This window comes from Monodelphis domestica, chromosome 4, assembly GCF_027887165.1.
Source record: "Monodelphis domestica isolate mMonDom1 chromosome 4, mMonDom1.pri, whole genome shotgun sequence".
Taxonomy (NCBI): domain Eukaryota; kingdom Metazoa; phylum Chordata; class Mammalia; order Didelphimorphia; family Didelphidae; genus Monodelphis; species Monodelphis domestica.
In genome coordinates, this window is record NC_077230.1 from 379,343,099 (window position 1) to 379,355,370 (window position 12,272).

General features: G+C 45.1%; 1 protein-coding gene across 5 annotated transcripts in view; it reads right to left on the reverse strand.

Annotated features, from left to right (window-relative positions):
- The window catches only part of ZDHHC18 (zinc finger DHHC-type palmitoyltransferase 18), a 40,071-nt gene that overhangs the window by 14,230 nt on the left and 13,569 nt on the right, over positions 1 to 12,272 (reverse strand). For all 5 annotated transcript variants that reach the window (XM_056795471.1, XM_056795468.1, XM_007491377.3 and 2 more), the window contains exon 3: positions 7,252 to 7,401. In XM_056795471.1, the coding sequence (XP_056651449.1) occupies positions 7,252 to 7,401 (150 nt within the window). The remainder of the gene's footprint in view (positions 1 to 7,251; positions 7,402 to 12,272) is intronic.

A 12,272-nucleotide genomic window follows, 5' to 3' on the forward strand; every position in this document is an offset into this window, starting at 1 on the left:
TGGAATTGAAGCAGAAGGAGTAAAGGTGATCTGGTGGGCTCTGTGACAGCAAAAAGGCCAAGAACTGAATTTGGGGAGAAGAAATGAAGGCAGCAGACTTGAAAAAGGCTCCATTTGAGGGAATCCAGGAGAAGAAGAAAAACTTAGTCAGGAAGACCCGGGGAAGAGGAACATTAAGGGAAGGAAAGGAACCTGAGGAAAAGAAGAAGAGAAGGAGGACTCAAAGAAGAGGATTAAAACCCAAAGGAAGAGTCAGGGATTAGGAAAAGAGACAAAGACAGAGTGAGTTGGGTGGTGATAAGAGAAGGGAAAGGAAGCTGAGTGTGGCTATCAAGGAGGTGATGAGAGGAGGGGACAATCTTAGAAGTGAAGGGGCCCAAGCTGTTTGTGACCGTGGTTGTCCAGGGGAGCTAATACAAGGAGCCATCCAGACTGGGGACCTCACTTCCCCCAACTTGGAGGACAGAGACCTGCCCCAAGGACATGATGTTCATATATCTATTAAGACCGTGTGACTATGGCCTAGGGTCAAAGCATTAACTCTCCTTTTTTCTCCCAGAAGAGGTCAAATGGTTGAGGAATGCTTAGCATCTCTTAAGTTGATTGGGGAAAATCAAATATTCCTTTTTTAAAAATAGAAGAAAGACTTTAATGGAAAAACAAGCCAGAAAGAAGACCTGAAGAAGCTAAGGGAACACCTCACCTGTGCCAACAATCTGGGGAAGGGATGGGTGGAAGGATGTCACCCAGAAGAGGGCAGGAAGGGCCAGTGAACAGAAAACAAGAAGAGGCCCTTCCTGAAGACAAGTGAGCTATACATCATCCAAGGAATTACAACATAAAGCCCTTGAAGCTATGAGTGGAATTGATCCTTCAGAAGAATGGGAAGAAGAGGAGAGATGGAGGATTACTTCCCATCAGACTCCACAAGAGGTGGAGGCAAAGAATACAACTACTACCCCCTTAGGCTGGCTCTTGTGGGCACCAAAGATGCTACAAGAAATGATGGTCTTGCATCCAATGGGGTGTTCTCCTGCCTGATGAGGATTCAAGGCAAAGGCTTCAGAGAACTGGAAGATTTGGGACATGAATAGCTGTTCGAGAAGAGGATTTCAATTAAAAACAAACAAACCAAAAAAAAACAACCTCTGACCTTCTGTCTTAGAAGCAATACCATGTATCAGTTCCAAGGCAGAAGGCCAGTAAGGGCTACACAATGGGGATTAAGTGACTTGCCTAGGGTTACACAGCTAGGAAGTGTCTGGCAGTAGATTTGAACCCAAGATCTCCCAACTCCAGGCCTGGACCAATTATCTGCTCCCAAGGACTTGGATTGCTGAACTTTAGCTGAAAATACAGCAATGATAGGCCCTTAGCCATGGATAGAGAGCACCTCCCTGAAGTTGGGCAGAATGGGATTGCAGGTAGTTCTCCAGATCTAGAAAGAAGGATTTGAAATTGAAGAGGAGGTAGGGCTTGTGTGTGGGGAAACAGGTCCCACAACTTCCTCTATATGGCCACCAAGCTAGACACAAAGAGTGTAGCTCAAAGTAGGAAGACTAGCAAGAGAAGCACCCAGAAGGAATCAGCAAAAAAAATTTCTTGCCTCTGGATGACCCAAAGATCCTGACTCAAGTAGGCAAATGTGACTGCCTAGACTCAGCAGAGTCTGAAGCTGGGATTAGGCTCTGGAAGGCTACAAAGGAGGAAAAAAGAAAGGGGATGAAGTAACTCTAAATCTTAAGATTTGAGTGAGTAAATCCAGGAACACAGCAGGAAGCCTTGGGGCAAAGATCAAAGGAGGCAAAGAGAAGCAATACTGTACCCACCAGACTACCTGAACAGAGGAAAGAGATGAGAAGGGGAGAAAGTACTCAGCTAGCCTGGAGCTGAGGCAGGTCAGAGGACTCTTCAATGGAAGGACTCCAACTAGCCACACATCTCTTAACATTTTCTGTCAAAAGCACAGTGGCTAATAATTTCTAGGTTTGTCTTAATGCTCATTTCATGCTTCAAAGGGTTGAGAAAACAAACTGGGGAAATTATCGATCTGGATCTGATTCTTAAAAACATGAAGAACTTATTACTTCCTTTGACACCACTGACAACGTTTTGCAGTAAGGCTGAGATAATAATGGTAGCAGAGTTACTATTAATTACTACTAATTAACGTGAGCCAAATGAGATAATAATTGTAAAGTACAGTGCCTGGCACAGAGTAGGCCCTGTATAAGTGGCAGCTAGTAATAGTAGTAGTAGTCGTCGTCGTCGTCGTCACAGCAGCAGCAGTTGTAGTAGTGGCAGTAGCAACAGCTAAAATCTATCTATAACTTTAAGTTTAGCAAAGCACTTTACATGGTAACTCATTTAATCCTCACAACAACACTGGAAGGTAAGGCCTGTTTTATTTCCATTTTACAGCTGAGGAAAGTGAAGCAGAGGTAATGCAATTTGCTTGGAATCACCCAGTCAGCAAGTGTCTGGCCTGACTAGAACTTAGAGCTTCCTTATTCAGTCCTGCACTCTACTCACCATACCACTCAATTACCAGAGTTGGGAGAAAGAAATTCTCTTGTCTCCCCGTCCCATCAATTCCCCCCTACCCCCGACTTTTCAAAATAACCTTTACCTTCTGTCTTAAGTATCGATTCTAAGATAGAAGAGGAAGGGCTAGGTTCATGTTGGCAAACCTATGACACCCTTGTGGAGGGGGCTGCTCCTGCCCCCTTTCCACTGTGCCTGAGGACATTCTTCACCTGACCCTCTGTCCAGAAGCCCAATGGAAGCACTTCCTCCCTCCTCTATCTGGGGTGGGGGGGTCACATGCAGTGTGAGGGTGCCATCTGGGCATTCCATCTCTAAAAGGTTTGCCATCACTGGGTTAGGCAATCAGGGTTAAGTGACTTGCCCAGCATCACACAGCTAAGAAGTACCTGAGGTCAGATTTGAATCTAGCACCTCCCATGTTGAGGCCTGGTTCTCTATCCACTGAGCCACCTCGATACCCCTAGAAGGTTGAACCTTTAATGGAGAATGGAAGGACCACTAAGAAAGGGTCAGTAGTGCTAAAGTATGAGATGAGCTGAGGCTGTTGAGGAAAACTTAAGGACTACATAAAGGATGTTTTTAGGTCTGCTGGAGAAAAAAAAAAGAATGATGAACTGAGAAATGGAAGGCAAAGCTTCTAACTGGTTTTGCTTCTGTTTTCTCTGCTAAGGAGAATGGCATTTGGCCTGAAATGACAAAACAAAGAGAGTTAATAGGGAATTGACAGGAATAGGTAATGGGATCAGACATGATTCATCCATATAGAGAATTCCTGGAAGAAGAAACTCCCTTTATTGATGCCTTCTTTGTAGCTTAGTCCTAAAACAAACCTATAGCACATGTGCCAGACAGGGCATGCAGAGCCCTCTCTGTGGGCATGCTTACAGTCACCTGCCAGAGTTTGTTACTAGAAAGTCAGAAGGACTGGAGCTGAGTTGCTTCACTCGCCCCTCTGTCCAGCAGTCCAATGGTAGCGCTTCCTCCCTCTTCAGTCTGGGGTAAGGTGGTGGGGCAGCATCTGGTCTCTGGGGGAAGGCGGAGCTCAGCACATGGTCTCAAAAAGGTTCACCATCATTGTCCTAGAGTATTGCCCAGAGGTTTGGTAATCCGCAATGGGGCATCACATATCCAGCAGAGAAGAGAGAATAGGGTCCTGACCTCAGGCCTTCCTAGCTACCTCTCCCAGGGAACTGGTATTCAAGGTAAAGAAGGTATGTGTAACACGTAAAACCCAGTGGAATTGAGCATTGGCTATGGGAGAGGGGATGGAAGAAGGGGAGGAAAAGAACATGAATCATATAACCATGGAAAAATATTCTAAATTAATTAATAACATTTTTCAATTAAAAAAAAGAAGGTATGTGAAGAAAACAGCAGCTGTCTTAGATGCATTCCAGGGAGCTGACCCAGAGAAGAACCAGCAGATGTGACTGCTGAGGCAGCAGTGTGATCTTCAACAGGTCATGAGAGGGAAATAGGAGACACAGCATTGGTCTAGAGAAGTCCAAAGGTTGTTCTGGTTTCCAAAAAAGAGGAAAGCAAAAGGGTTGGCAAATCAAAAGCCAATGAGCTTAACTTGGATTCCTGATGACACTCTAGAAACTATTATTAAAGGGATGGTTAGAAGACATCTAGAAAGGGAAGTAGTGATCACAAAGCGCCTACATGACTTCAACAGGTCCTGTCAGACTAATACTATTTCATTTTTGACAGAGTTATTACTAAATGGGTGGTGCAGTGGTGTGACCTGGTACATATCAGCTGAGGCTGGTCAGGGAGACAGGATAAGTTCAAAACTAGCTAACTGACCAAGAACAAGTCCCTTCATCTCTATGAGCCTCAGGTACCTTTCTAAGACTGGAAATTCTAGAAAGGCTGCAATCTGTACTCCTAAAGGAATTCCCCAAATGGGAGCCCACAAATCTGGAAATAGCAGGTCCTTTAAAGAATGATTATAATGGTAGATCAGAACAATGTGATTAAGTATAATTTACCTAGAATTTTTTAAATGCTTACTTTCTGTCCTAAGAACAACTCCAAGATGGAAGAGCAAGAGCTAGGCAAACAGGGTTAAGTGACTTGTCTAAGTTCACACAGCTAGGAAGAGTCTGAGCCCATATTTGAACCCAGGTCTTTCCAACTCCAGATTCAGGATTCTATCCTTTGGGCCACCTAGCTGCCCCTAGTTTACCTAAATTGTAATAAAGTATTTGGCAGTCTCTCGTGCTTTGCTTGGGGAGAAGGTGGAGTGAAGAATGGCAATATGTGATAATATCACTGGGTAAATGAAGGACTGGTTGAATGTCTGGATCCAGGAAGGACTCATTAATGGACTGATATTCATTTAGAAAGTGTCCAGTGGAGTGCCCCAGGGATCAAGTAATCAATGATTTGGACAAAGGCACTGATGGCATTTTTCTCAAATATGCAGATGGTACAAAGTTCAGAAGGATAGTTACCACTAGATAACAGAATCAAGATTTTAAGACATTTGGACAGAATTGAGATGAAGCCAGAGCTTAAAAGAAGAAAATGTAATAGGGATAAATGCCAACTCTTCTATTTGGGTACCAAGTTAAGTCCCAAGGTGATGGCTAATTGTCTATCTGAAAAAAAATCTAAGGGTTTTAGTGCATTGAAAAACTCAAAGTGAGTCATCAGAAAGGAGTAATAGGATAGCTAACATTCATGTAGCACTCACTGTAAGGCTGGCAAAGTGCTTCATAGGAGTAAACAAAGAAGTTAATGGAATCTTCCGGTGCACTGAAAAAGAGCAGTACAGGGTCCAGGGCCAGAGAGCGACAGCCCTGCTGGGCTCATCTTCTGGATGCCCTGTTCTAAGAAGATCACTGATACGATGGAGAGCAGCAAGGCAGCCCCTCAGAGAAAGAAGACCTACAAGTTCATGTCATACAAGGATTGCCTGAAAAAGCAGGAGGTGCTCAGCCTGAGAATAGAAGACTGAGGGTTGGGGCTCTTAGTCGTGTTTGTGTCACAGACCCCTCCCTGGGAAATCTGGAGAAACCTATGGCCTCCTTCCCAGAATCGAGTTTTTAAATGCATCAAATAAAATATGTAACAGAACAACAGAAGGCAATTATAGTGAAACAGTGATCAAAATATTAAAAAAAAACAAACCCAAACCCAATCAAGTCTATGGACCCAGGCTAAGAACCTTTGACATGGTAGGATGTGATTGTTTGCTTCAAGTATCTGAAAGGCTGCCACGTAGAAAAGGAATTCCATTGGTTCTAGCAGGCCCCACAAAGCAGAATTAGAAATGATAGGAAGAAGGTCAAAGAGGAAATTTTAGGTCTGATGTAAAGGAAAAACTCCCTAACAATGAAAGCTGTCCTGAGCCCCTTTGGGCTTTGGGAGAAGGGGCTCTCTTGGAAAGGATCTTCCTCTTTACTGGGTTTTTAAGCAAAGGTCAAGTGACCATTTGTTAGATATACTGGGGAAAGGATTCTTGTTCAGGTTCTTGTTGGTCTAGGTGGCCACTGAAAGCCCTCCTGAATCAGATTCAAATATTATGTAGTCCAATCTCTTAAACTTGCTCCTTGCTTCCTCCCTCCCCTCTTCTCTCTCTCCCCTTCTCCAACCTCACACAGGCTAGGAATACAGGGCCTAATTACAAACTTGATTCCATTACCGCACAGTGTATATATATATATACATACATACACCGTTTTATATATATATAAATATAAAACTCAGCCTTTCTCCCTAGCTGGGATTATAGGTATGTGCCACTAGATCCAGCTCAATCCCTTATTTTTTTTCTCTTAAAACTCTTACTTTCTGTCTCAGAACAAATATTAAGTATTGGTTCCAAGGCAGAAGAGTGGTATTGACTAGGCATCGGAGGTTAAGTGACTTACCTAGAGTCACACAGCTAGAAGAAGTGTCTGAAGCCAAACTTGAACCCAGGACCTCCCATCTCCAGGCCTGGCTCTTTATCCACTGAGCCACCCTGCTGTCCTTCAATCTCTTATTTTTTATAGAGGAGGAAGAAACAAACTCAGAGATAGGCAGTCACATAGTCAGCTAGTGGCATGAGCTAGAAGGGCCACTTCTCTAACTCCTTCTCTGTAATAAGGACTGGGGTATAGCTCTGAATCCCAGCTCTGTCTCTTAGCCGTGTGACCTTGGGCAAGTCACTTGGGTCTGCCGGTTCCTCCTCAGTTAAATACAGGAGCTGGGCAGGGTGATCTCTAAGGTCCTCCACATGAAGTCGGCGACCTGAAGTCCTTTCCAGCTCTGACCCGCTCTGTGGCCGCACAGAGGCCCAGAGGACGTCCCTGGCTGTGCCTGGGCTCCCCACTCACACTAAGCTCTTCTGTTTGTAAGCCATGTGGGGCCAGGGAGAAGGGGCTGCTACCCAGGCCTGCCAAGTCACGAGGGACAGACACCAAGCTTGGCTGGAGGCAGGACATTCCAAGGGCCCGAAACCTGCTCTGTGGGGCAGTCAGTTTCCTTCACCTCTCTGGGCCTCCACGTCATTCTGTATAAGGTGGGGCAGCAACAATACTTATGCCATCTAGCTCATGGTAGTCCGGAGAAGGCGCTTTGTGTACCTGGAGCACACGATAAGAGAATCCCAGGAACAACCATCCCCTTTGGCAATGGGGACTTTGAGGCTGATTCCAGGCCTGCCCGAATCCCTCCCCGGCTCCCTGTCCCTCAGCCCCAGCCCCTCCTCACCCACACAGTTGTCACACACGCTGCAATGGGAGGTCCGGGGGGGCCGAAACATCTTGCAGGTGAAGCAGTACTTCAATTTCACCATCTGTCCATTGATCATCACCTCCTTGGTCCTCGGCGGCGGCCTGTAGGTGGAATTGCCGCTGCTGTCTGCAGAGCAAGGAGAGAAAGATGGGGAGACCAAAGATCAAACCAAGCCAGCGGTAGGATCCTAGGGCCTATCAGGCAGGGGAGGAGCCCGGGTCCCACTGACCAACAGCCAAATGAAAAATGCTACAGTCGCATCTAGGATAATACTAGAGAACGCGGAGGCTTCCAGGGCAATCCTTTGTAGAAGCTGGGCAATCACTTGTGAGGAGAGCGACCCTTGTTCAGGAAGAGGGAGAGCTGGACAACTTTCCAACGCAAGAAACTGTCTGATCCTATTACCCTCCAATCCAAACAGAGGCAACCAGGGGGTGTAACAAGCTGAGCACGGGGCTTGAATGCAAATTCAGCTTCAGGCACCTACCGTGTGACCGCAAGAAAATCACTGAACCTCTGCCTGCCTCAATTTCCTTATCTGTAAAATGGGGATAATAGCAGCACTGACTTCACAAAATTATTATAGGCATCAAATAACATACATAATGTTTTACAAACCATAAAGCACTACACAAAGGCAGTATTGTGATTAACATTAGAATCCCCATCACCCTCCTCGGTCATCTTTGTCTCCATTTCTAGGCCTGGCTGGTTGCCTAGTTGCCAGCTCCAAAAAGAGTCAGCTTCTTGATGGGAACATCCACTTATGGTTTTCAGATTCTCCCTTTGCTCAGAATCATCCTCCGATTCATCCTTCTCCTCATTGTTCCTGGCATCACCACTCTCAGGCTCCCTTGGGCCCAAGACCACGGAGTTCTAGATTCGAATCCACTTGACAAAATCTCACAGTTGGGAGGGTCTTCGGAGACCATCTGTCCCATCTCCAACATGAACCAAGTTGAAACATCCTCACCTTTGCCTGAAGACCTCTGGGGCATGGGGGGGGGGGGGGGGGGGAGGAAGCACAACCCCCTCCCCCACCCAACCCCAGCAGCCATTCCAGCCCTAAACATCATAGAGCTCTCCTGGTTAACAAGGTGTTCTTCTCAACATCTTCTGATTTCTGAGTTTCATCTCTGGGGCCAACGAGAACAAATCTAATTCCTTTTCCCCCAAATGGGTCCTCAAACACTCAAAGATTAAATCACGTCTCCCCTGTGCCTCTCCCGCCCAAGATGAACACCCCTGGTTCTTTGGGCTGTAAAAAATAGACTCGAATACAGGACTACAATCCCCACGAGCCTTTGCTCCACTTCCCCAGAATGCCTTATAATCTCACCTGGGCCGAGATCGAGAAGGTATTTAAACTGATTCAAAGGCTTCTGAGGCTCTTTCTCTCTCGGCTCTTTTTGGACTTCCGTTTTGGAGCAGGCGGTCTCTTGCGTGATGTGAGGTTATTTTGTCTAGGCCTCTGGCCTAGGCACATGTTTCTTACTTGTATATTCTTTAATCTTTAACCTTTAATAAACCTCTAAAAAATATAATACTCCTTGCAGAGAGAAACTAATTTCTACCTGCCTCAGTCTCCCCGTCTCCCCTAAATTTTAATCTTTACAGGGCCAACGTATGACATGAGCCTAACCCAGCTGTCTTCCTTTGGACACATTCCAGCCCATCAATGACTTTAAAATGAAGACAAGAATTCAGATGTGGTCCACGCAGGGCAGGAGGCAGGAGCCATCCCGCCTCGTCCTGCCTTCTTGGCTTATGTCTAGACAAAACTCGAGATCACTGGAGTTTTACAGCTGCCATAGCACTTCTGATTGGCACTCAAGCCCCCACCTCTTTTTCAGACCAGTGGTTGCTCAGGCATTAGACAATGTCTAATTTGTAGGTATGCAGTTATTTTTGTGGATCTCTATTAAATTCCATCCTAGCCTTGGCCAAATGTCCATCAAGACCTTTTTGGATACTCTGCTTGCTGTCCCTCTAAACTCTGGGTCACTTCAAATCTGCTCATAATCCCAGTTGACACCTATATGCTTTAATGTTTGCAAAGGTATTATCCTGTTTGAGCCTCGTATAAATCCTGAGAAGTGGGTGCTATTCCGATTTTACAGATGAAGAAACTAAGGCTGAGAGATTAAGTGATTTGTCCAGGGTCACAAAGTTAATATGTACCTAAGATGGATTTTGAACACTTTAAGATAGTCAGGTGGTACACTGGATAAAGAACTGGACTTGTGGTCAGGAAGACCTGAATTCAAATCCTGCCTTAGGCTCTCTCTATATAATCCTAGAGAAGCCTCGGTCTTTTCATCTGTAAATGGAGATAATAGCCCTTCCCTCCCAGAGTCATGGTGAAGATCAAATGAGACAGAATCGCAGGGATGGAGAGGCTCTCAGAATTCACCCAATCCTGTCATTTCATAAGTGAGGAGACTAAAACCTAGAGAGATGAGTGATCTCCCTGGAACTAGAACCTAACCTTCCTGACTCCCATCCTGTCCCGTGTCCTTCCCATGAATCTGCCTCCTCCCAGGGCTCTTTGCCTTGTTGTATTTATTGGGTATGTGCTAATACATATGTGGGCAGCTAGGTGGCGCAGTGGATAGAGCACCAGGCCTGAAGTAGGGAAGACTCCTCTTCATCAGTTCAAATCCAGCCTCAGATACTTTCTAGCTTGTGTGACTCTGGGCAAGTCACTTCATCCTGTTTGTCTAAGTTTGCTTAACTATAAAGTGAAACCTAGAAGGAAATGGTAAACCACTCCAGGATCTCTGCTGAGAAAACCAAAAGGAGGCACAGAGTTGGACATGATGGAAACAACTGAACGATATATTTATGTATCATCTTCACTGATTGGCTGTGTAAGCTTCAGAAGAGCAGAGGTTATTATTTTTGTCTTGCATCTCTGGGGCCTACCACCAGGCCTGGCCCATAATAGAAGCAGGTACCAAGTTTTATTGATTCCTCAAATCCATGCTGGATAGAGCAGTGGGTCAGTAGTCAGGAAGACCTGAGTTCAAATCTAACCTCAAACACTTACTAGTGTGTGACCCTGGGCAAGTCATGTAAGCTTCATCTGCTTCTGTTTCCTTAACAGTAAAAGGGGAATAACACTTGTTGTGAGACACAAATGAGATAATATTTCTTTTTTTTTTAACCCTTACCTTCCATCTTGGAATCAATACTATGTATTGGTTCCAAGGCAGAAGAATAGTAAGGGCCAGGCAATGGGAGTTAAGTGACTTGCCCAGGGTCACCCAACTGGGAAGTGTCTGAGGCTAGATTTGAACCCAGGACCTCCTGTCTCTAGGCCTGGCTCTCAATCCGCTAAGCTACCCAGCTGCCCCTTTGAGATAATATTTCTTTAAAATTTAAAAAAATAAAGTACTTATCACAGTGCTGGCTCATAGTAGGTGCTCTATAAATGTTTCTTCCCTCCCCATTTCCCCCTTGCTCCATATCCTTCTTGTAGTCACCAGCCTGGGCTATTACTACTCAAAACCCTTCACCCCTGTTGCCTACTGAGTCTGGTTCAAATGCCAGAGCCTCTGATCTCCTCCAGCCTGGGGCCATTGTTCCGAGCTTTCCAACCTTTTCTCATCAGCCTTCCCTCCACATACCTATCCAACCAAACTGGACTGGAGGACACCAGCCTCGTGGCTCTTCCTCCCACAGGATACTCCATCTACTGACCTTCCCGGCTTCCTTTAAGTCCTAACCAAAATCTCAACTTCTAAAGGACGCCTTCTCATCCCAAAAGCATGAACCAATCCAACCACTTTGGAACTCAGTCCGGAATTCTGCCCAAAGAGTTATAAAACCGTGCATACCCTTTGACCCAGCAATATCACTATTAGGTCTGTTTCCTAAGGTGGACCAGGGAGAAAGGAAACGAACCTGTATGGTCTCAAATATTATAGCAGCTTTTTTCTTTGTGGGGGCAAAAAACTGGAAACTGAGGGGACACCCATCAATTGAGGAATGGCTGAACAAGTTGTAGCATGTGATTGTGATGGAATACTACTGTGAGGTAAGAAATGATGAGCAAGTTAATTAAAAAAAACTCACATGGAAAGAACTGCATGAAATTATGGAGAGGGAAGCAAGCAGAATCAAGAGAACATTATACACAGCAACAGAAATATTGTTTGAAGAATGACGTGTGTCCACATCCAGAGAAAATGCTGTTAAACAGAAACAAGCATGATATAGTTGGGGTTTTTGTCTTTAAACCTTTAGCTTCTGTCTTAAAATTGTTATTAAGTATTGGTTCCAAGGCAGAAGAGTAGTTAGGGCTGGGCAATGGGGGCTAAGTGACATACCCAGACTTGTATAGCCAGGAAGTGTCCAGTGCCACATTTGAATCCAGGACCTCCCATCTGCAGTTCTGGTGCTCTAGCCACTGAGCCACCTAGCTACTCCTCATATATCTTTTTTGTTAAATGATACTTTCTCCAGTGCAAGGAGGGGAGGGAGGAAGGAAGATAGCTGGAAACTTTAAGGTAACAAGCATGTTAGTTAATTAAAAATAATAATAAAGGAAGCCTTCCCCAACCCCTCATAATTCTAGTGCCTTCCTTCTTTTAATTATTTCCAGTTTTTCCTGTCTATAGCTTGTCTATACATAGTTATCTGTGTGTTGTCTCCCCCAGTAGCCTGGGAGGTCCTTGAAGGCAGGGCCTGACTTATTCTACCTTTCTAACCCCAGTGCTAGGCATAGTGCTGGTACACAGTAAGTGCATTAATAACAGGTAATGAAGAATCACCGATGGGTCCGTGCCCTGGGGCAGTTTTATCAGGTGGCAGGGCTTCCTGGTGGATGAAAAGGGCTAGTAGCAAAATGCCTTGGAGTCAGGAAGAACTGAAATCAAAACTAGCCTCAGCCAGTTTTCTAGCTGTGTGACCCTGGCTCAAGGTTTTGATCAGTAAAATGAGGAAGTAGGACTTTAGAGTATTTTTTTTTAATCCTTACCTTCTCTCTGTCTTAG